Source organism: Leuciscus leuciscus (genome assembly GCF_965113295.1).
Source record: "Leuciscus leuciscus genome assembly, chromosome: 5".
Taxonomy (NCBI): Eukaryota; Metazoa; Chordata; class Actinopteri; order Cypriniformes; family Leuciscidae; genus Leuciscus; species Leuciscus leuciscus.
The window spans coordinates 19,603,367-19,629,083 of NC_138729.1; the positions used below are offsets into that span (position 1 = coordinate 19,603,367).

A 25,717-nucleotide genomic window follows, 5' to 3' on the forward strand; every position below is an offset into this window, starting at 1 on the left:
GACAGAGAGAGAGAGAGAGAGAGAGAGAGAGAGAGAGAGAGAGAGAGATGTAGACATTTATTATGCAATTTAAAAATAAAATAAATAAATAAATATATATATATATATTATATACACACACAACAGAGTATATATTGTTTAAAAACTGCATTTAATAATAAATGTCTATAGCTCAATATTTTTGTTATTTATATTATATAGTTTTATATTATATGTTTTAGTATACTGCCACTTTTAAAAACTTTTGACAAACAAAAGTTTCATTATTAATTCATGGTTTAGAACTCTTTATTGAGGACTTTTTTGAAATCCCAGTGGAGAAAATGAACAGGAAAAATGCAAAATACAAAAAAGTAGGCGATCACTATAATCATCCAGAAACATTTGTACTAGCCTTTTAAATTTGTTCAGAGTATTTGAACAGAAAATGTGAATTCAAACTGAATGTTTTTCTTCACAGTTTGGTAAAAAGGAAAAATAAATAATAGGTGCCATTTGCGAAACCAATGGGTTAAGTCTTAATGGAGATGCCAAACACAACGTGTCCTGACCTCTGCATATTCAGACCGCCTAATTGCACATCCAGACTCTGTGCTTTTACAATGCCAGCGAGAAGGCTGCGATCTATTTCTGGCTGTGTGGTCACACTATTGTGTGGGTGCAGAAAAATTCTGCTGCATTAAACTAATTTTCCAGCACCGCAGCCCACGACAACACTTAAAGTGCAAAACAGGTCATCAAGTGGAGTGAGTAGAAGAGGACGTCTAATCCATGTGAGGAGCTCGAGTTAATTCATCAGAGTGCCGGTTTGTCTAAACTGCCATTGCCCTGGCGTTCTGATTACACTAGCAGGGGGGGAAAGGTTGTTGCTACGAATGGAAGACGCAGCGAGCAGCTGTCGCGGTCCGAGTGGGCTGATGTAAGCCCTATTCTCAGCGAGTCCGTGGCGGTTTCAATTACGCACTAACCCCTGACCCCACGCTGCTTGTAACTGAGAGATGAGAAGAGGTGCTGGGCATGACGCCTATAAGCTCCAAACGGCAAGGACAGAATGGGCTTTGGTAGCTCTAAATGAGGAGTTTGTGGCACTGTCCCTTCTCGAATTGAATGGGATTCCATCTGTAGTGTGTGTTTGGGGGATGGGCGGTCACATTTCTTTGCCTTTTTGGAGCGGTTTTCTATAGACACGGCTACACTTTAGACGGTGGAGTGAGGCCACCTCTTCTGTTCTTCCTTCTGCCCCTTTTGACCCTCTGTCTGTGGTCAATGTGGAGATTGCCAGAAAGAGACAGCTGCACTCCAGGCTTCCCGCCTCAGTTCGCTGTTGCTCTTTGAGCCTTTCTTGGTTTTCCATTGATTTCTCCATCAACCTCTCAGCTGTGTGTATCTGCCGCTTTAGAAAATTTCATCTCTGTGGGGCGGACGAAGGCTAAGTTTCCCAGCCCGAAAATAAGAGAAATTCGAGACCCCTTGGCTTTGGCTTTGTGGCAACAATGTCCTTCCTCTCCAGGCGAAGAGAAATCCCTGGGGAAATCAGATAACATGCAGCCACATACAAAATTCAAGGCCAATAATCAAACCATCAATTGTTGGGATCAAGTCAAATGCGTTTGGCAGACGTGGATGGGCTTTTAAATGCACATCACACGAAACAGCAGGAGCTGGTCTTCCATTACAGTACAAATAATTCATACCCTGAGAGATTACTGTAAAGATTAAAAGATATGAGTGCGTTTCAACGCCAGAGATTCCACACGAAACACAATCAATTTGAGCCTGCGGTGCGTTTGCTGAAAGATGCTGATGCTGGCAGTTCCTTCTCTGATTCAGTAAGCACAGATTTTTTTTCACCCTAATTATGGTCAAATTACAGACTCTGGCTGTGGGATCACCAGCCTCTCCTCCCATTCTCTCCCACAATCCTTCATTCTTCTGCGAAGACGGGGAAAATGTGACATATCTGTTTTAAAAACTTGATGCAGCATGCTGTGGTGAGCTGGAAGTGTTTACTAAAAGGAGCCATTTTAGACTCTCACATTTTCATGAACTCACACAATTTGGCAGAAACCTCTGTAGCTCTCCTTAAAACAAGTAGCAGGATCATGGTACACTGATGGTATCAAACATCTGATAAATACCATGGTACTGAATCATTTACTTAGGATAGCCTATGTCACACTGGCAACATGCTATGTTTTGCACCATTTTCTGTATGTATGCACTACAGCTATACTCATACTCCCTTTTCCACCAAGGCAGTGCTGGTGCCGGTTCGGAGCCGGTGCCAACTCGCGAACCAGTTCTTTGTGTTTCGTAGGGCTGTACTGTCCCAGTCGATTAGTCGATTAATTGGTCGATACGTTCTGGTTCGACCAAAATTCTGATTGGTCGATTTTTTGCCGCGTTCATTTCATCAGTTTTGCTGCGTTTATTTCATCAGTTTTGCCGCGCTGAGGCGCGCTCATTTCATCAGGTGGAAAGCACTAACTGCTAATGGGGGTGTTTTCAGAGTACCCTTGTTTCACTTTAACAGTCTGTCTTCAGAACACCCCCCTTGTTTTCACCTTTTTTGGATTAGCCCAACCCAAGAGAGAGCGATAACTATAGAAGGTTTGATGCTGAATATTATTTATTTAATTGTGAGAGCGTTTAATAGTCAGTCCTCTTCTAACATGTCAACAACAAAGAAATCGACAGTGTGGCAGCATTTTGTTAAAATTGATAACAGGAAAAAGGTCGAATGCAAAGTTTGCAAGCAACAGTTTTCCACAGCTCGACGACAAACATGACATATCATCTAAAGTGGTAAGCTCACTTGTCTGCGTTAGCTTGCCCTGTCTGTTTTGAGTAGGCTATATAAACATATCAGAATTTGCATATTTCAATGTTTTAGTGTGATAACCTAACTTTTTTTTTTTTTTTTTTGGAGCCTAATGCGCAATTGCGCTGTGCTGTTGGTTGTGTTAGTTTTGAGCCTAGGATGCTTTATTTTTCAGTTATGCACTTTATTTCGTTTCTGCTCTTGATCTGGTTTGTTTAATAAATATTCTTTTTTTATTAAAGTGGACGTGCCTTTTGTGTTTATTAAGAGTAAAAGCTTTAAGTTAATAGTCTATTCGTGTCTCAGCTGCGAAGCTGAGCTCATGTTCAGCCTCGCTCGGTGCGAGGACATGCACGGTGAAATGATAGTGTCTGACAGTTATAACTTATTATAACATATGACAAAAATCGTTGTCTAAATTATGTTGCATATTCCTCAACAGTTCTTGTGATGATATCACTAGTTGACAACATAGTAGGCTACTGTTTTCGGAAATCATAAGCTATGATATTGCGCAGGTGCACGTGATGCAACGCTGTCAGAGCCGACAGACTCGAGTGTCAGACTCATTTCAGTGCAAAATAATTAGGTCAAAAACGATTTAATATACTGCAAATAGCCTACTAGTTTTTTATGTTTATTTATAATTCATTTAGGCGGACAACAAGGCTACCAAGTACTGCGCACAGTGCGCATCTAATTAATTTAACTTTTTTTTTTCTACCGTCATTTTTAGTCGATTTTAGTCGATTTTTAGTCGAAAATTTCAGGACTTCAGTCGACCAAGATTTTCTTTGGTTGAGTACAGCCCTAGTGTTTCGACAGCCAAAGAACCGGTTCTCGGCCAGGAAAATTGGTTCCAAAGTGGCACCAACTCTTTGCTGGACTAGAACCGTTATTTTACCACATCATGCTTACGTCGGGGGCTGGGGGCGGGGTTATTGACAAACTTCTTCTCGAACGTAACCTCCGCCTAGACGAGCAGCACAAATGTGTTCTAAACGTCTTCTTCTGACCCCAATATAGGATCGCAAAGCCAGGAGAAACATTTGCAGAAAGACGATGTAGTCCAACATTGTAATTGTTATGCTTGAAGTTGGGAAAGCTAAGACATTTGGTAACGTACACAGTGACGTAACGACGTCGTTCGCTGGGCTCTCTAGTCAGTGGAAAAATAAACAGGTTCTGAGAAGGTTCGCAAGTTGAACCAACTTTGAACCAGCACCAGTTCCGAACCAGTTCTTTTTTGGTGGAAAAGGGGTAAAACAGACATATTGGCCAACGCAATGCTGTTTTTTGAGAATCTCGCTCCATGATTATTGAGTTCTTGTTGTATTAAATGTTTAGATGATCCAAAAATGAAAATTCAGTCAGTCATGGACTTTCAACGGAGAGACAGAAATGTCTCAGGTTTTGTTCAAATATTTTCATTGTGGCTCAAAGATGAATGAAAGTCTTATGGGTTTGGAGCAACATGAGAGAAATAAATTTTTTTGGGTGAACTAACCCATCTTCTGTATTATAAACTCAAAACCAGCCTAATTATATAGGTCTACCTTGTGGCCTAGGGAGTCACAACTAGTTGATTTTGAAAACAGTAGTTTAGTACATTCCTAGTATTTACATGGTACTCTAAGAGACTTCAAAGAATAGCTGTGTACTACTGTACCATGAAGCATGCTGGAAAAAAAACATGAAATTACCGTGGTACCATGTCGAAAAATCATTCTACTCGTATAATTCTCTTATCCCAAATCTAAAACAGTCTCAAATATTCAAAAAAGGCCCTTTACACTAAAGATATCTGGATTACACATAAGTCAATGAACTCGCTGAGTCTAAATGCCACAAAAGGTTAATGACTAGCTGTTACGTTACTCTATAGCACACGCTGGACACACTTCATTTGACAAGTAGCCAAAAAGCCGAAAGCCCAGAAAATGCAATTGTATTATCTAAGCCCAGCACAAATGTGATTTTTCTTTTTTAAAGAGAAGAGCACAGACTTCAAATACCATGTGGATTGTTCAATGAAAAGGACATGTCAAATGCAATGTTCACAAAATTGAGAATATGAGCTGTAAAGATGTAATTGACATGATAAAATGTCTAAGTTGTTAGTTATTATAGTAGCTTGCTTAAGAATCTTAGTCAGATGCCATAGTTAATTTGACACAAACAAGGATGGGAGCGAAGGAAACAGAAATAAAATTCATACAAAGGGATATGTAACTCGAAACATTTGCAAATTTACACAAGAATTCCAACTAACGAATGATTTATACATAAATTAGTTTTTCTAATGCTTCATGAATGAGGCCCAATATGTCGTACTGTCATAGGTTGCATCTAATGCATTCTTTACGAATATTAATTTTTTGGTCCACCAGAAATGTGCGGAAAGAACAGAAGCCTGTTTCTGCCATGGAATTAAAAGGTAATTGCTGCTTTTTATCTTACAATTCTGAGGAAAAAGAACTGTGAGTATTCTTTGTCAGAATTGCGAGCTTATATTTTGCTATTTACACTTGGGATGCACCGATATGAACATTTTGGCCGATACTGATAATTCTTAAATGGATACATTTCGATAAATTTAAATCCAATTTGTTTTAAATAATTATTGAGAGCCTGATTACAAATACAAAAGTCTCACCATTAAAACCCATGTCCCAAGTACACAATTATAATGTTCTCATAATTGTATGTTGCCTATGAAAGCACATGTTGCACTTAACTGTATGTTCCTTTTTTTAAGTGATTCCAATCATATTTCAAGCATATCAAAACCATGGCAAACAGTGCGCATCTGAAGTGTCTCAGCTGAAGGAAATAATCCATTATTTATCGGCTTTAATATATCGGGCCGATAATGATGTTATGATGGCCGATATATTGTGCATCCCTAATTCACACTTTCTTTCTCAGAATTGTGAGTTTAAATCAAAAGGTATTCATCTTAATTATTTCCTGTTCATAATGATGCCCAAAATCACATTATAAATTCACAAAATAAATATTTTGTTAATGAAAAAAAAAGCAAAAAAAAAAAAAGCATACCTAAACAGGCTTCCATAGGAAAGACATATTTTTTATGTTTTATCAGCTGACAATGGCTCAATTACACTGCAGTCAAATTCAATATTGCATCTAATCTGACTACGGTCCATACTAGCTATTGCTGTAATACCATATCACATCAGCACAACAAAGTGATCACATGACACAAGAAAACAACAGCATTTCTAAAGAGTGACGGTTACACTAACCCTTTTTCTGGGTGGTCCTTTATCTTCCTCTTTCCCTCCCTTGCCACTCTTGGCTTGCTTGGCGGTCTTCTGCTCTCCTGGCTGCTTGATGGTGATGCGGATCTCAGGAGGACAGATGTAGTTCTCCAGGTTCTTTGGAGGCTTCTTGGCCCGCTTGGTCGTTTGGATCTTCAACTTCAAGCTGCCTTCGGAGAAACTGGCCTCCTTGATGGAGAATTCCTGCTCCTCCAGCCCATCTCCCTGCCCCCACCTCTCACTGTCCGCATTGGAAGTGACATCCATGTCCTTCCCCAGACCGAGGTCTTCGTCCTCTTCATGGTCCTGTTGCCCTCCAGGTAATGGGAGGCTCTTCATTGGACTAGCGAGGAGACCCACCTCACTGAGGTCTGCTCTGTTTATGGTGGTAACAGTGGAGAAGAACTCCTCGTTTCCTTTGGGCCGGGCCGTCCGATTAAGGTCTCTTTGCTCCATTGATAATCTCAAAGCTTGGTCCAAGAATCAGGAAACAGGGACCCAAAAGGACAGTTGGGCACCGGTCCGGGTGATTGAGTTTAATCAGTGAGGGATGGCTTTTGGCTCTACTGCTCCCGGAATCTTATAAATCTCGATAAGGTGGAGTTTTTCCCAGGTGAAACTGAAAGTAGAGTAAAAAAAGAGCAAATTATTAGTTGATTAAAACTATAAACATTCATATATGAGACATGCTAAATCCTATTAAACAGGTAAAAAGTCTGTATCAAATCATCTACACATCACATTCTCACTAACATGTGTCGTAACATGGCCAAATCCCTTTTAATTTTTTTCAGGGTTAATCAGTTTCTGCTGTTCTAACAAGTACCAAGACGTATTGTTAGCACTTTAGGTTTCTATTTCTGTTACATAGTGCTGAGTAGCCCGCTCCAGACAAATCTCATAAGTCCAATGAGGTAAACATAGATGTGTATTAATAAATACCAAAAAAACTTTTTAATTATTTTTAATTAGAGATGCATGATTTATCTAAATTTAGCTGATATATTAAAGCCGATAAATAATGGATTATTTCCTTCAGCTGAGACACTTCAGATGCTCACTGGTCGCCATGATGGTTTTAAATTGCTTAAAATATCATTCAAATCACTTCAAAAAGGTAAATACAGTTAAGTGCAACATGTGAACCTCAAGTGTCATATAGGCTAGGCTACATGATAACATTATAATTGTGTGCTTGGGACATGGCTTTTAATGGTGAGAATAGATTTTTTTAATCAGGCTCTCAAAAACTAAATAAAAATCTGGATTTAGATTTATAGGCCAATATATCAGGTATCAGCTTTTAAATATAAAGAATTATCGGTAACAACCAACATTTTCATATCGGTGTGCATCCCTAATCTGAACCATATAAGATATTGCACATTATAATGCTAAGATGCAAACATTTAGATTTAAACCACTGATTTTAGTTTTAACTGAAATGTTTAATTTTGATTTGACATTTATTTAGACACATTAGTAGGCTATATCATTTTGAAATCAGCCATTTATCAGTTATTTGCCATTACATGAAAATAATTGACAGTTTATTGATCAAATTCAAATATAAATCTTAAACACATAAGTATGTCTGGGCTGGTATGAAAAAGTGATGAAATACTTCCTCAGTACTGTAATTCCTATTTAAGTGGGCAAGGTGAATTACTGAACAAGACAAATCTGTCTTTGATAAACCACCAATTAATCAGGATCGGGGTTTAAGTACACAGTCTTCAACCCGAAACGGTTGTACTGCTGGCTCCAGGCAAACTCCCTGACACCATAATTACATTGCTGACCAGCTCATTTGCTTTAGTGGTCAGTTGAGTAAGCCTAGTCACGGTGTGAAAGTCAACAAATGAGGCCTCTGGCCCAGTGATAAACACTTTCCAGACATCAAACAAACCACAAACTGAGGGACCACAGACCTGGAAAAGCCCAATTAGGGTTGAATATAACACCTCCACAGCACACATCAAATTGGGCATTGAATGAATTTAGCATCATTTTTGGGGGGGATACCGGCTTTCAACATATACAATTATTTCAGTCCAAACAAACCACGATTAACAAATTAAATGACACAATCTGTTGATTGCACAACTAGATCTAAAAATAATTCTAAAACGCATTCTGATTGGCTAAGACTGATGACATACGGATGTTATGTCATACCTATGTCAAGGCCCGGAGACACACACACAGTTAAGCCTGACAAAACAAAGTTGACAATAGCCAGGAATGGTGGACCATGGCAAATTTAAAACTAATCCTTGAAATAAGCAGTTTCTATTTTGGAGAGGAGATCAACACAAACTCTCCATTCCCCAAGCATCAGCCGCATGATGTCAGTATTGATGTATATAGACAGAGGGTTCGGAGCATCGAGCTCAGTCTCTCATCTGCTCTTGGCTTGTTGTCAGACAGAGCTCAGTGTCATTTACCCTTTCAACTGCCAGACAGGTGACAGATGAGAGGCTACTGAAAACAACGCCAGCTATCGCAAGACAGCCTGGATCCACGCTAGACTAAACAGCTCAATCTATCCATCATATCATGACAGTCAAAATAGCATGTTTCTCATTCCAGCCCGTGCCGACTCAAACACAGCCATTCAATGAAATCCTCAATGAAACCCAGTTGTTTATCTTACTTGTCTATACCTCTGAGTAGTGTCCCGATGCATCTTGGGTGTTCTAGCTATTTGGCGAACCAACCAAAAAATGTGACGCCAATTCATAACGGCCACGTACACACTGCAACTAAAAACAGTTGTCACTCCTCTTTAAGGCCTTAATACTGTTCTGTACAAACATGGTTCAGTATGGAAGCTGACAAAGTAAAAAAATATAAAAAGGTAATTGCAATTATTTTGACTCGTTATGATTTCATACAATTGTGACTTTATACAGTATTTTACAGTTGGGACTTTATTTCTTGGAATTGCCACTACATTTTAAATAATTGCAACTTTATTTCGTACAATTTTGTATATCTCACGATTACGGACGCACCAAATTTTCAGCTACCGAAAATATTCGGCCAAAATAGCTATTTTCAGTTTTGGCCCGAAACAGTTTAACGCTTTAATTAACGCTTCTCAGATGGCACGTTTTAACTGTGTTCAGCGTATATTTCATGCACACAACGTGGATAAGCTACAACAGCTAAACATGTCAGCCATGTGGACACCAGCTCTGGATTGACAATATTAATTTCTTGATTTTAATCAGTAATGATATGGTCTCTTAAATCTAAAATCTTTTAGTCTGTGCTGTTTTCTGTTGATGCGCAGCGTGAACAAAATTTCACTGAACATTTGTAGCTCGCCTGCCATCCAATAATTGCAAACTTTGTGCTTTGTTACTTTTAATATGAAGCAACGTTTTGAATTTCAAAATCCTCCCTCACATTGCTTGTCTTCTGAGTGGACATTTCTCTGAACGAGTGCCACAGAGAAAACCAGCGCATGCAAAACAGGTAATCTTCATCTAAAATGAAATGATTTAGTTTTTCGCTCCAGATATACCCTTATCAAAATAATATGTTAATTTTAAAATGTAACATTCCCATGACAAAACATTAAATGTGCAGAAAAAAGGTAAACAACTAGTATTTTTCAAGTCGACTAGCAGTATCGTTTAATCGACTAGTCTCGCACATCCCTATTCTTTACTATAAGTGCCCAAACAAAACACCCTAGCAACCACCTAGGAACCCGCCAGAACAGCCAGGCAATTACCTAGCAACTATCCAGAACAAAAATCCATCAACCTAACCACTCGAAACATGTTTGTCTCAAGTCACTAGCACTACTTTTTTCAAAAAGATCTACACAATACGTATTAAACTGTTGGCATTCACTTCCGCAAGTAAATACGGTTGTTCACATAGTCAGTCAATAATCAAGGCTGGAGATTTCTTGACTCAGTGTGATTCCTGGTTGTGAAAGTCTAATCCATACACTCACAAAAATAATGCCTCTTACACAATACTAATCCCCAACACCCAGTTTATGTAACAGAGAGCCCTGTCTGGTATAGTGGGGACGCTAACTGCACACTAATTGTGTAAGAAAACAGTCGGCTCATAAACAGGTTTATTATTATCACAAATACGCCCCGGGCAGACCGTGGGTAACTACAACACATAAAGCGGTTCTGTGTCAGCAGCACTGCCTGTGGCAGACTCAAAGGGGGGCATATATTCAGACGCTCATACTCAAGGGGCTTTGCATACTGATCTGCCCTCTTTTCTGATGCAGCTCAATTAAGATGATCAGAGCATCAGGGGGCAATTATCTGAACGAATTCATCTAGCTCAGCTCAACGAAATCAGCTCAACTGGGTTATGACTACAAATCAATCAAATGTGTTTCAATAGTTGCTGAAAATTACAAAAATAAACTGTAATCAGGGTTTAAGAACCCAGGGGCTGGTTGAAAGAACTGCCACTCACCCTGTCATGTCAGTTAAGTTGTATCACTAAATCGTACTATACATACATTTGTATGCCTTAGAAACTGGTTGTGTGTGATGTAGCAAATGTAACAATTTTAATGTAGTCTTCAAGGTAAAGTTATGTAGCTAGACTTATGATAGTCCTGGTAATCCTGGTAATTTTGATTAAAATAAATGTTAGCCTATTGTTTTTCAACAAAAGGCCATTTACAAATACCTTTATGGAGCTGTGTATAATTTCATTAAAGCTATATGTGTGTGTGTATTATATATATATATAGCCTATAAAATAAGGTAGTTGTAAATGGCCTTTTGTGTTATAAAATAAGAAATTGTTTAAAAATATACATATAAAATATATTAAAGTCAGCTTGTTCTGCTAACATCTTCACTAGCTTATTTTTATTTTGAATATATATTTTATTTTAAATTTGTGTTCAAATAAAAATGTGCCAGTGAAGATGTTGGCAGGGCAAGCAAAATAAAACCTTACTTTTGATCCCTGATATTAATATGACAGTATATTTTGTTAACAAGTGAGATGTAACTATGTTCTGGGCTTCTTTAAAAGCCTGTGCTCTAAGGACTTTTTTTGAACGGACACAATCTGTAGTCGGGTGTCAAGACTGGTGCGGTGGTGAGAGGATTCCTTTCTGTCCCCGTCCCTTTTAAGGCCATGAACAGAGAGCAGGCTTGAGGTAGACTCACAAATAGCCTTGCCAAACAACCATGTGCTCACACTTTGTTGAGGTCTGGTGGTAAATAGAGGAAACTCTAAGTAGCTTTATCATCATCTTTTTTATAAGAAACCAAAGGGATCCAGTTACAATTAAAACTCCTTTGAAATAATAAACATACTTTAATTCTCAATTGTTTACAATAATTGTTCCATTAGTTTCCAGCAGCCAATCAGTCTTCATTCTTATCCTATATCCAATGAGTATTTGTGTCCATTAAATGGTTACTAATGGCTTGTTTCCACAGAGCGGTATGGCATAGAGTACAGAACTGTACGCAATTATTTCAGTTTCGATAGTCAGAAGTTGTGAATGGTACCAAAATACCGAACCGTCACTTTTCCGGTACCCTTCCGTTGGGGTACCTAGCACAGTAGTCCGGCACCTAAAGGGTGGAGCTAGACTCACTGCAGAACGTTGATTGGTTAACAGAATCGTCACTTGTACGTGCTACAAGGGGAATGTCAACACAAGAGGCGCCATTTTTAATATACAGTTGCAACACAATGTTTTTTTGTCGTGACAAACAGCCACAACCGAAAAGCAAGAACAAGATCTGCTCTATGTCCTCCATTGTTGTTTACGGTGTCGCTTTCTTCTTCGTAAAAGAATGACGTTGATCGCTAGTTTCCAGCATACACCACGTCTATCAAGTCGGAAACGCAAGCCGGATGAGGGTTTACCATCCCAAATCATACTGTACTGTCCTGTCTCGCTCGGTGGAAACGAGCCAATAGAGGCCTTCAGTTTGAGTCTTTTTATGCTCTAATCATTGGGGAATCAGTATTAGGGCTGTGCGATAGCGCTAAATAAGCAACTATATTTTCCGTTAAAACATTTTAATATATAAAACATGCCATGCTGAGACTTTTCCGGATGATGACCTAAATTATTTATTGAATCAGTTTTGAATCTTTTCACTGAAATGAACAGTTTGCAAAGGGACGGATTCAAACTGACTGTGTTTTTGTTACTAAATCAAAGCAAAGAAGGATAATGATCAATAATGAACAATTCCATCATGCATATCTTTCTTCTTTTTTTTTTTGAGACATTTTAATCAATTTCATAACTCGACAGACTTCTCACTGGTGACAAATGCCAGACTTCGCCAATCATTTACGCCATTGAAATCCCACAAGCTTGCATTAATTTTTAATACAATGCCCACATCTCAAAATCCAATCAACAACCAACAGATAATGTCCCCACCCTGCTTTTTGTCTACAATCCATTACACACAGATGTATCACAATAAGGAAGAAAAGGTCTAGCACTACTTTTGTTTAATTGCAACTTTAAGGAACAAATAAAACGCACATTAATCACTGCAATATTGACAATGTTGCTTAATTTTATGCAAACCAAAATTATTGAAAATAAATATGGTAAATACTGTATACAATCCAATTCCAGCCTAATTGTTATTGCCAAGAAACACAGTGAAGGACAGAAGTACAGTCTGTTCAATGGAGTTTCTATTAACGATTTTTTTTTTGGAAAGACATATTTTTTGTGTTTTGTCAGCTTGAACGAGCGAACACCCATGCACACAGCAGCGCACCATATTGAACGGACTGTACTTCTCCCTCACAGTCTGATTTTCGTTTGTGTTAAATCAAATAAGGCGTCTACTCTGGCTAACATCAATAGACCCCTCAGAAGTGGCACAGTTCTACAAACGAAGGGAAACGTCACAATCCCGGCCATATTTGTTCAAGGCAGACATCAATTGTCATGACACGGCTGAATTACACACTCTATGTGCCGTAGCTTCGGGCGGCTACACAAATATATTCGACATCAATGGTGGGACGTAAATAAACACTCACTGGTAGCTGGTGAGGTTGCCAGGATTGAAACAGAATTAAACCAAATGTGTCTGCTGTCTAAAAAAGCATGCTTTCTTTTCCAGCGCCTTGACCAGACACAGTCACACAGTGAAAGGCTGACCATGATGTTAATTTCAAGGCCAGTTAAGAAATCTAGTTTCTTGAATGGCTGGGCTGCCACAACAGACAACCCTAATGGGACAAGGTGCTAAAGTGACATGAGGGGCACGGTTGAAAAGATTTTACAATCCAATGACCTCAAAAAGAACCGATACAAGTAGGCCTGCAAATTAAATCACAATTGCCTTGTATAATCAACAAAAAAAATCAACTTGCATTCTTTGTTGTTAGTTACTACACAGAGTACTGTTTTTATTGGCGGCAGACTGTGGGCAAACCATGACTCAACTGGTCGTCGCCTAACAATGCTTCATCAGCAACTGCTTCCGTTCACTATTCCCACCAGTTTGCACTTTTCTAATGTAAATCTATGAGGATCTGTGGATTGTAGCTGTGGATTAAATTTTATGGAAATTATCCCAAAAATATACAATGTGAATATAATTTAAAGAACTTTTTGTTACTTAATTTACTGAGGTCATAGTACACTGCACTGTACAAAAAGTCTATAATTTAACTGCTTTATTTGTCTGATTTTTCATGTATTTTGAAATTATCTGTAAAATTACAGAAATATGCTGTAAATACGCATGCCCAGTGTAATATAGTGTTGTCAAAAATATCGATATTTTGATATCTATTGATACTAAAATATCCGACATGGTTCCAATATTTGATACAAGCTGCGCGTTGTCACTCTCTCTTCTCTCCGACGGCGAATTTACAGTTTGACACACACCCGTCTCAGTCGTCTCATTCGCTCCGGTTGAATACCGCTTGTATTGTGCATAATTTGACTAATTCCTGCAGGTTTCGTAAAAGCACGTGCACCACTGATCTATGTAAGTGGTACGCACATAAAGCCGCCTCTCAAACAGCTCGCGACTAAATAATAAATGTTTTGGTTTTTTTTAAAAAAACGTTCACACAACATTATGTCTAAAAATGGCCATCTTGGCAAGTATTTAGGTGAAAAAGTTAAATTAAAATTTAAAATAGTGAAAATTAAAAAGTGAAATAATATTCCTACCTTAATTTGCATTGTTCACTCTCTTGACTTAAATAAGAATAAATAAGATCACGGATGTTTTTGATCATGCGGATTTGTTCGCAGTGAAGTTTAGCCGATGATAACGTACTTGCCGTGTGTGTGTATGTGTTAGTGATGAGTGGATCGCGGCTATATCCGCAAGTTCGGCGGACCAAATAATAAAATAGAATATACTAAACAGTTACAGGTGGGTCGCGGGTGGATGAGAGGTAAATCATTAATGTGTTGATTTTATTAAAGACACGGAACTCTCATTTCACTGTAAAACGCAACGAAGGTGAAACAAATCAAGGAAAACATATGCATATAGCACCTCCTAGTGGACAGTATGTAAAACAAATTGCTTAAAGGAGAACTTGGTAACTTTTTTAACTTAATAAAACTGTCTAGAAATCATTTGGATGGTTAAACAACCTGTTCTGGTGATATTGGTGACTTTCCCCGCTCCCCCCAGCGTTCCCAGGCGGAAAACCAACCTTGCAACTTGCGCACTGCCGTCCCGGCAAAGTGAAATTGGAAGTCTCGTGAGAAGCGAGAACGAGAACGAGAACGAGCGCGAAACACAAATTGCTTTACGGCAATTCGACATAAACACACACGCATGTATGATGTATTACCAGATGACCCACCTCGGTAGACATAGCTCCACACGATACAGTTGGCTTGCTCCGATCAAAACAAACGCACATGAGCAGAGGTAGAGAGGGGGAGGAGGCCGCCGCAAGTGAGTTTTTTACGACTGTGTTGTGAAATATACGCCCCCCCACAGCTGTAGGGGGAGCTCGTGGGGAAAACATGCGACAACAAAAGGGAAAATCAGCGAAGAAGTGACTAGAGTTCGCTAGAGTTACAGAGTTCTCCTTTAATAACTTAACAGTTTTACCTAAAAATATACACAAGCTTAACAGAAATTATTCTGATAAGAATTTTCCAACATAATTATTGGAAATATAAGCATGTCTAAAGTTTTTTTTTTTTGGTACAAATTTTCTGAATTTACTGAATTAAAAACTAAAAAGGAGGGAAAGTCATGTACCGTGTGAGTTTTATTGAAGTAGTCTAATGGCACAAATCAAGTGTTGGGTATGTGATGTGTTACGGCTGTGAAGCGATTTATGTATGTGACAACTTAATAAAGCCAATATCCAGCCTTTGCTTGGGCTGAATGCATTTCATTTCTTGTGTTTGGGTTCGGGAAGTTACAGTGACGGAAACAGTGTAAAGTCTGTTTAGGCTATTAAGAAAATAAAATTTTGCATTTAAATAAATGTTCATTTAAAAGCAGCCTACTTCAGTATAACATGTTACCATTTCATCATGCTTAACAGTTAACACAGAGAATTTGAATAATTGTAATGTGACGATCGGGTGCGCAGTGGAGAAAACTGCGAAAGTCACTGACACTTTTATTCGGGCAAATTAAATTCATTTCGGATAACCAAAATCTAAAGAGTGCCTGCCCGAAGTGCTACCAGCGATTTTGAAATTTAATTAATAGAATTCAATATAACGTTCAAACAGTTGAATGCAATGGTAGTACTAGTCAGTTTAATCACCATTCTAAATGAATGCACTCCCTTCATTAAAGCGCACACACACAGAAACAGGAGCACAGACACTGACAGGGTTCAATACACTTTTCTTTGGATTGTCCCATGCAGTCCCATGTTTCTCTCTCTCTCTCTCAGGATAAGTTGTTGTGAGTTGCTGATATCAAGGGCAAGGTGAAAGGGGGAGAGTTGCACCATTTAAAGATAATAAAATATTTAATATTTGCTGGAATTGATGTTCTTTGGGTTCAGTTTGCCACAAAAAGTCACAGATCCCTTCTCTTGTGTATACTGTATGTTAAAAAGAAAGTTCTTCTTTGGCAGCAATAGTACTTTGTTATCTGTTAACAGCCACTTCACCATCCTCAGTGTTGCTGTTGGGTTGATGTTTGCCTCCTACAACTGCCTGAACACCTCGTACCCAGCAGGCCAAGGAGCAACGCTGGAGTTTTTGCAGAGGTAAGAAATCAGTTATCAATTTCATACATCAAATCAGTTATGAACACTCTCTATGGCTACATCTTGGGGGTACTCGGTAAAAAAAAAGAAATCGAACTGTACCGGCATGCACTTGCACTGTGGTTCATCTCAAAAATCTGATGACGCATCTATAATATGGTTTGTTAAAAATAACAGCACGTAAAACAGACAGCTCCGCTAATGTATGTTTCTGTCGATGGATGCACATGCTGGCTCCCCGATAATACATTACAACAGCAATTATGATCAAAAGAACGTGAACGAAACGGTCACTCTTTGTAAACTTTGTTCATGAAAAACTCTGAAAAACTTGTCCATGCTTTTGTATCCCCGAGGCTGGACTACAGCAACGCATATGTAACAGTCTCAGTATTTTGGATCCGTGCATTAGCTACTGTATATCTTAAAGTGACAGCAGCCTAATATGCCTGTTATCTGTGTCGTTAATGTTAATCAAATGTTAACAAAAGAAATGGAAATCCTTCAATGCTCTTTATTGAATAGCTTTTACTTTAAAAGGATTAATCTTTCATTTATACAGTCAAATATACAATGTTATTTTATATTTGATTACTTTATTCAATTTTTGTACCTGAAAACTAGTATAGTATTAGTATCCAGTATTCCACAGCACATACCGAACCGTACCGAAACCGTGAACCTAAAAACGTGACACGAACCGAACAGTGAGCAATTTGAACCGTTACACCCCTACTAGCCTACATCTACACAAATCGAAACACATTTGAAAACGCTGTTTTTGTTTCAAAATGCTCTCCGTCAACAACACTTGCGTTTTCAACCGTTTTCCAGAAGTTTCTCATCCACACTGAAATGTCGAAAGACGCTCAAATCATCTTACTGTGCAACCATAAAATTTACTAAAAGCGCACAGAGATGATACTGAGAAACCAGACATAATAAATGTGTCTCATTATTCTTCTTGCACAATCATTTTATTAGCAACACATCTCACCACTTACTGATGCGTTCAGGTGAAACTCAAATCGCCATTCATTATATGGTGAGGTCTAAAACACAATCGCCCTCATTTTGCTCCAGGACAGCCATAATGAGCACATTTTCTGTCATCTTTACAGGAATGTAATTAAGATTGTACAAAGTAACGTGTATCTTTAGTAAGTAGCCTAACACTGTGAAAGTTAATAGCACATAGCAGGCACATACCGGTATTTACAAATCTCAATTTTCTCAGGACAAAAGAAAAAAGAAAAAGATGTGTTTTCAAATGTAACCAGATTAGTTTAGACGTAGCCTCTCTCTCACACACACACACAACATCCCCTCACACACACACTATCTCTCTTGCAAACTCCCACCACAAACATGCTCTGTGCAAAACCCCACTATTCTGTTACTTGTATTGCTAATAGCCTATATTACACGAGGTAGGCTATACAGTAGAGTCTACATATCATTGCTGAAGTTGTTTGTTTTTCATTCAACAGATTCCTTTTCAAGATAAACCCAAGGGATCGAAAGTAGCGAAGAACACTTTTGGAGCTGGTTGGAGCTAAACTCTACAGGACAGTGGCTCTCCAGGAGCAGTTTGACACATGCTTTGTACTGAGTGACCACCAGCTACTTTCTTGAACACCTGCCTTAAAGTTTATAGTAATCCTGAAGACCGCCCACATGGCAAAAGACTCAAAACTTGACTCAGACTCCAGTGATAAACACTTCAGACTTGACTCGGACTCCAGCTTAAATACTTCAGACTTGACTCTGACTTTAGATGAAAGACTTGAGAACATCTTTGCTATAAACAACCAACAAGGACTTTAAATGTTTTGTAACCAAGTGCACAGAGTACGTTTGTAACCACGCACCTCAGCTCTGATGGATCTGCAGATGAACAAATCAGTTATCCGTCTCTCTGAATAAACTAAACCTGTCGTGATTATACAGTTCAGTCACAGTGTGGTTCTCACATTATATGATGTGGTAGACATTTGCCCAGTTCGGTTCTGTTGATTCAACGCGGGTTTGTCGAGAATGCGGTTGTGAGTCCTGAAAATGTGCAGGTGTCAAACTATGAAGGCAACCGTATTAAGCAGAGATGCCATCCTAGCCATAGCCAATAGCATCTCCTCTAGAGGATTTTGTTTTGTGTGAAACATTACTGGTGATTAGGGATGAATGTAAACAGTGCGATGCATTCCATGCAAATTGATGTATTTTCGTAATCGTTCCGCCCTTACTCGTAACCAAAATTGCGGACTATGAATGGATGGGGTAAAAACATTCTTCAGAAGGGAATCAATCTCCCTCCATTCACTTGCATGGAAATTCTTGTCAATGTAACTCATGAACTTTCATTCATTTCCTAAACACAAATGAAATCAGTTTTAATATTCTCTCATCCTTTTTGTCCCTCCATTGAAAGTCCAAACAAACAAAATTTCCACACATTAAAATGTTTATAAAGACAAAGCAGTTTAATCCAAGTCTTCTGAAGAGACACAACCTCTTTATATGATGAACAGATTTCATTCAGGATTTTATTTATATGTAAACACTGATCAATGCACATAAATAGAGCACATACAATATGATAAACAAAAGCTTGACCATACTTGATTGATGCACAAGGAAAAATCTCATTCTGTATGTTTCAGCTTCTGTTCATTATATCTGACTTTCTTTATGTGCATTGATCAGTGGTGTTAATACAGTGATTCATACAAAGCAATTCAGAAGGCCATTTGATTAAACCACTTGATTCAAGTGGATTACCTTTATGATCTCTATATGTACTTTTTGAAGAGACAAAGTTTTGATGGAATGGACTTTCAACTGAGGGTCAGAAACCTCTCAGATATCATTAAATGTTTCCTTTTCGAAGGTGAAGATAATGTCATACATTTGTAACAACATCAGGGTAAGTAAATGATTCTCATTTTTGTATGAAAAAAAACGGCCGATAAAAATCCTTAGCAATGTCGCACTTCATTCCAGCCCTCATTAGAATAATATCCATTTATTTCATGAACATATTTTACTGAAAATCACACGTTAATGTCCTGTTTATTCCCATGGAATGCTGTGTAAGGGCCCGTTCACACCAAGGACGATAACTATAAAGATATAGTTCTAAAAATCATTCTCAATATTAAAGAATGGCTATAACGATAACGGCACAGAGAAACGATATCGTTGGAATCGCTTTCAGAACGATTTTTATCCAGCTGATGAACGATAAAAACATTGACAGCCAATCAGAATCCATCCTGCTGTAACAAGCTCGAGCATTTAAATCGGCAGACAAGCACATGCTTAGAATAAACAGAACGATATCGGCCACGGCCACTGGTGTGGACGCTAATATAGTTATCGTTCTTGGTGTGAACGGGCCTTAAGGCAACCTGAGCGTCAACAGTAATGAAGGTGGGCAGGTCTTAGTGAAGGGTCACTTTGGAGCTGTAGGCTAATCGTAATGAAGAGCTGCAATGATGACGTATATTTCTAGTCCAACCCAAAAGTTAGCATCACCCAAGACTTCAGCGTCACCACCATTAAGCTTCCGACAACTCTTTCTGTCTTTATTTTATTTTTTTAATTCCTGAAAGTTTGAGTTACTGTACGTTCACACCGCCGCCGACTTGAGCTGCAAAGAAGCTCTGGCCGCCCTGTCAAGGACGCTTGTCAAAAAGTACGGGGAAGCTTGTTGACGCTTTGGCCGCTCTGACGTAGCAGCATTCTGTGTTCGATCATGGGAGAAGAGAAGTGTCACACCATGAAATGTAAACAGAAAAAACAAGCAATGCATTCGGCAGTTTAGGATATCGCACAAGATTTGTCAACACAGAAAACATTTCATCACTGGAGAGTTTTTTTCCGGAATCAGCCGCTGAACCGCGTCATAGCTCATTACCATAAAGTTGAGCTACTTTCAACTTTCAGATTGACGCTCAAAACGCCCAAAACGCGACGCCGATGGATTTGACGCTCCTTGCAGCTGAGAGAAGCCAGCTTCCATTGAAAATGAATGACTTCCGGTAACTTTGGAAGCTCAAGTCGGCGGCGGTGTGAACGTACAGTTAGAAGAGTTTGCAAGAATTTTAAACACAATAAGGCTGTAAAAGCAGATTAGTAGTAGATGAGTTTACCTGTTCAGCGTGATGATGTTTAATGTACCCAACAACCTTTGTTGTCCCATTTAACCACTATTTGCCTTTTTCAAGACAAGGAAAACCTTTTTTTTTTATCACAAAGGGATTTTTTGTATTCATCAGTATTACTGATGTATTTTATGTCGTAGACTAAAAAGTGAAAATATTTTGAGCTTTTGTTAAACAACTAATTTCTGGGTTTTGGCCTACAAAAATACATCATTCCTGCAGCACTCTATTAGTTGCTGCTAGTTTGCAGTGTTTTCAACAGATGAGAGCTGCTGTTAAAATGTGATCTAACGCCCTTTTGTGATTTTACCTTTTAAAGGCACCTACACACTACAAGATAGGCTAATCGCCCTGATTTTGGGCTAATTCTCCCCTTCCAACAATCCTAGTTAAAATCACGATTATCTTGATGGTTCTACAGGTTATCTTATCAAATATTCCTGTGGTGTGAGGTGTGTTAAGTGTGCTTGAATCTGCTCGGGAAGAACGTCTGGGCCCCACCAATCTCAAATCCTAAATATCCACCATGTTGAATATTTCCGATCATCCTGTTGTGGAGGGGGGACCCCAAAGACAAACACGCACGCACTCTGTAGATTGTCACGTGAAACGAAACAATACCCAATCAGAAAGCGAGCTGACAGAAGATCGAAGCATAACACGACTTCATCCAAACCTTTTTTTTTTGTTTTTGTAAAAAGCAGTCCAAGGCAGCACTATCCTTCCCTCTTGCCTGTCGTCCGCCATGTTTGTTTACTCACGTTTTGAACGTTAGAGATTTTGCGAGATGTTCACAGATGGGACTCTGTTAGTGTGTGGTGTGCATTCCTGGTCACATCGCATCACTTCACACACTAGTGGAACAAAACTGTTAAATCTATTATTATTTTTATCGTCATGTTTGTGGTCTCTCACATTTTGAAAATCTGATAAGATCTTTTAGTGTGGGCCAGCCTTTCAGAAACAGCTAAATTTAGGGTTTACCTCAGTGTGGTTCAAATCACAACTGGCATAGGTATGAAACATATTGGAATAATAATTTCCATTTCTATACTAATAGATAAGGTTTACTGTTTTTTGTCCAATTTAAGGATTGAGCACATTTCAAAACGGACAGATTAACATTCAGAATTAAACTGCTGACAATTGGCTAATTCTGTGTCATCACAATCCCTGGTGCCAACCATCCAGAGTAACTCAAACATCTGAACACCATCCTTCTCAAGCAGAGTTTCCAAATGTGCAGCCAATCCCACTTGAATTCGCAGAAAACCAGCCGCCCTTGTCTTGCTTTCTGCGATGACAAAAGCAAATGGATTTCTGCCAAAACGTCAATTTTAAACTGAGGAGAGATCAGAATTTCGACCGCAGTGAAAACAAAGTGGCTGTAGTGAAAAAAAAAAAGCGAAAAAATGAAACGGCCCTCCTCCCCCTGTAGCTCACTGCCAAAAGGTGTTCTTGTTCTGATATTTGGTTTGGAACGGCTGCCAAAAATTAGATATGTCCTTGGATATCTCCCTCTTTCCTTTGTCTCCTGTTAGGACTTGGCTGTCCTCCAATGCAACTAGCCATAGCCAGGAACAGAGGGAGCTCCATTCACACACATAAACATCACTTTGGATTTATCCTTTGCTCAAATACTGTGGTTCTTTTGTGTAATCGTATACTCTGTATACAGATACAATAGGTTTTCTGGAATCTTTTTGTAGGCAAGCGCTCCATAAGTAGATGTGTTTGTGTTTTGATAAATGGATCGGTCTCCTCATTTGACCTGGGTTTTTCCATTGGCTTTCCATGAAACGATGAAGACTTTCAGAACAGTTTCTCTTCCATTTTGAAACAACTATACAGTGATATACTCATAGCCAGAACTACTGCACTCAAATCAACATTTTGTATTGTACCAAAACTCCACAACTCTGCACAACCTCCATTTCTGATTCTGACCACAGACCTTCAATTCAGTTCAACCATTTCATAAGGCCTCAGCGAGGATAAAGGTTTAACCAAAGCTTCTGACCAAACTCTGACGCAACCAAAGCATTGATTTAGGCTAAATGCCATCTTCATCTTAAGTTCAATATTCAAGCATAAATATTGAAAGCATGTCTCTATGCATTTGAAAATTAAATGAAAATTCAGTCATCATTAACTTGTTTTAAAACTGTAAGACTTTCTGCTGGGGTAAATAAAATTATGCAATTTGAAGAATGCTGGTAACTCATCAGTTTTGGTTACCAATGACTTCCATTGTATTGACAAAAAATATTGAGACATCTTTTGAATGTAGGCAGAATTTAAATTTTAGGGCGAACTAGGCCTATCCCTTTAAGGTGCGATATTCAAAACATATCATTTGTCTTGCATCCTCAAATGGTATAGCCTAGGTCTCATGTGAGTGACAGGTTTATGGAGGTCATGGACTATTTTCCCGCCATCATGCTGGTCGGTGCACATGTCATCAGAGAAAGAATAGATGTCGTAGAGAGAGGAAGATAAGTCATTCTGATTAAAGATTACAAGAGCAAAAAAACAACAATAATGATGTGCACTGATAAATCATTTATAATAAACAATGCAATATTCCATATAAAAATAAAATTTGTCCATTTTGATTTCGTGGTGACTTTAATTTCCCCTAGAGAACATTCTGGCTCTATCTAAAATCGCATACTTCCCTACTAAATAGTAGGCGAAAAATAGTATGTGACAAAAGAAGTAGGCCTATGTCTGAATTCACAGTAGTCATAAACGAGAAGGCAAAGTACCCGGATGCCCTACTTCTTCCGGCGAGATGCTTAAGTATGCTTACGATGCACACTTTACTATTCCATGAGGCCACGGGAAAGGATTCATGAATAGAGGTGAAGCGACGCAACTGATGCTGGAAGGTCACATGATGATGACAACATGGTGAATGTAGTACGTCTGGATTACATTCTACACGCATTCTTTTATAGTGGTTGTTAAGTTATTATTCAGAACAAGTACCTACTCAAGAGAGTATGCGATTTTGGACACAGCCCATGTTTCAAGTCAAAGATGCTGAGAAAGCCCACCAAATCACCTTGTCATAGCTCCTCCCCTTTCTGCAATTAGGCAAGGATTTCAGCCAATCAAATGAGGGGCAGGATACTAATCAAAGCTCAGATAGGCGAAGTATGAAGAACATGAATAAATACAGCAATCCCTTAAATTCAGGTTCTGAATAATATCTGATCTTGGTAAATGTCAGCAAAGGTTAATTTGCCCATGCAACCTCATGACAGATCAGATAGGAAACCAAACACTTAGATCAACAGTTTCATCATTGCTACCCATTACACTCAAAACGCTGATGTGTCTCAAAACCTAGTAGTGAGACTCCTACTTGACAACATCTTGAGACAGCACATGACGTTCAAATGCCCACAAACGCTGTCTAGGTAGGCAGCTCGCACGGTATTGAGACACATGCAAGTATTTAATGAGTAAGAACACAAGTGACATGGAAAGCAAGCCTACACGGTGGCTTATAGTGGAAATTACTATAGGCGCTTGACAGTGCAAACACACGCCTACTCTCTATCAGCGGGAAACTGATGCATGGCCACGATTACAGTAAATTACGCTGAATAATGTCTCTTCGTTTGAATATACCACTAAATGTATAGATCAAAATCACACAGCAATGGGTATTTCTCCCACTGTCGCAAATGCTGCTGTCCTTCAGGGTGAGTTAGAGAAACATTCACCTTCTGTAACTTACTCTGTTACCCAACAATGATTTCCATAAGAACTGATGAATATGTTGGTTACTGAGGTCAAATTAAACCAATATAGTAGAGTATGCCATGTAAAGGCAGACAAGCGATAGTCCACTTTTTTCTTCAGGTTAAAATGGAGCTCTGCAGTTTTTAAGTGCGTTACCTAATTCAAAACAACCCCATCGTTTTAATCATGTCAGTTCAATTGCAGCTGTAATTCCACAGAAACGTAAATAAATGGGATTATAATAAAAAAAACTGCACGTTAAAGTGTGGTGGTTTAAGGAGGGAAGAGGTAAACTCACCCATTTCTGAAGCTGCTGCTGCTGCTGAAGTCTACGAGAGTAAATCCATACACTAGATTATGACAAGCACTTTACAATCCCTCAAACTCAAGCAAACGGCTTTTTATCGCTTTAAAATGGCGTCAGTCGCAATCTCGGGTGAGATTTGTTTTTGAAAACAGAAAAACACACATGAAGAGTGTCGTATTCGCGGTCGATCAGTGGAGTGCGTCTGCAGATTCAGATGAAGTGTGGATTGAAGCGGGAATATGGTGTACAGTCACAGTCACAGCGCTGCATTGCTTCCCTCTCAAATCATCAGACTCGGGGGTGGATCGAGCCTTCCCACTGCGGAGAAAACAAATCTGCTCTTACGATCCTTAATAATTTCCAAAGTCCTGCTTTAGATGACACGCCGGACCCGAGCGGTCGTGCAGGGCAAATATCCAGGGATATGCAGACTCTGGCGTTTCTGCTTCTGGACGTGTTTGATCGGAGTTCAGCGAGTGTGATGTGAGTCTTGTTAGACTCCCGCAGTAGTTTTTGATAATGATCGGTGTGCTCAGCTCTCAGCAAATGCTCTGACTTGCCCTGCTGACTGACTGCTCTACAGCGCCCTCTACTTGTAGCGCAAAGTACTTGGTTATTTATTTATTTGTTTGCCTGTAGCACAACATATTTATTTGTTTTTAATCATTTGTTTATTTGTAGCACAAAACGTTTAGGAATAAATGATTAATTATTATCAATTAATTATTGATTAATTTTCTGTTTGCTTGTAGCTCAAAATATGTATATATACTAATTTATTTGTATTTATCTGCTTGTAGCGCAAAATGTGGATTGATTTATTTTATCTGTTTGCGTTTAGTCCAAAATATTTATTTATTTATGTTTTCTTGTAACACAACATATTTATTTATTTGTATTTATTTATTTTTATTGTAAAAGGTTTATTAATGAATTAATGAATTATTTCTTTCTGTTTGCCTGTATTTTAAAATATGTATGTTTTTTTGGTTTGCTTGTACCATAAAACGATTATTTATTTATTTATTATTATTATTTTAATTTTTACATTTTACTGAATTATGCCTGCTTGTAGCTTAAAATATGGATTTATTTATTTGTATCTTTTTGCTAGTGTAAAATATTTATTTATTTATTTATGTTTGCTTGTAGCGCAAAATGTTAATTTATTTTTATT

At 38.5% G+C, this 25,717-nt stretch overlaps 1 protein-coding gene across 1 annotated transcript in view; it reads right to left on the reverse strand.

Annotated features, from left to right (window-relative positions):
• setbp1 (SET binding protein 1) overlaps positions 1-25,079 on the reverse strand; it is a 71,867-nt gene extending 46,788 nt beyond the window's left edge. Inside the window, exons 1-2 of the mRNA XM_082168651.1 lie at positions 24,532-25,079; positions 6,091-6,724 (exon numbers count right to left, since the gene is read on the reverse strand). Of these exons, the coding sequence (XP_082024777.1) occupies positions 6,091-6,561 (471 nt within the window). The 5' untranslated portion in view covers positions 6,562-6,724; positions 24,532-25,079. The remainder of the gene's footprint in view (positions 1-6,090; positions 6,725-24,531) is intronic.
• Between the last annotated feature and the right edge of the window lie 638 nt (positions 25,080-25,717).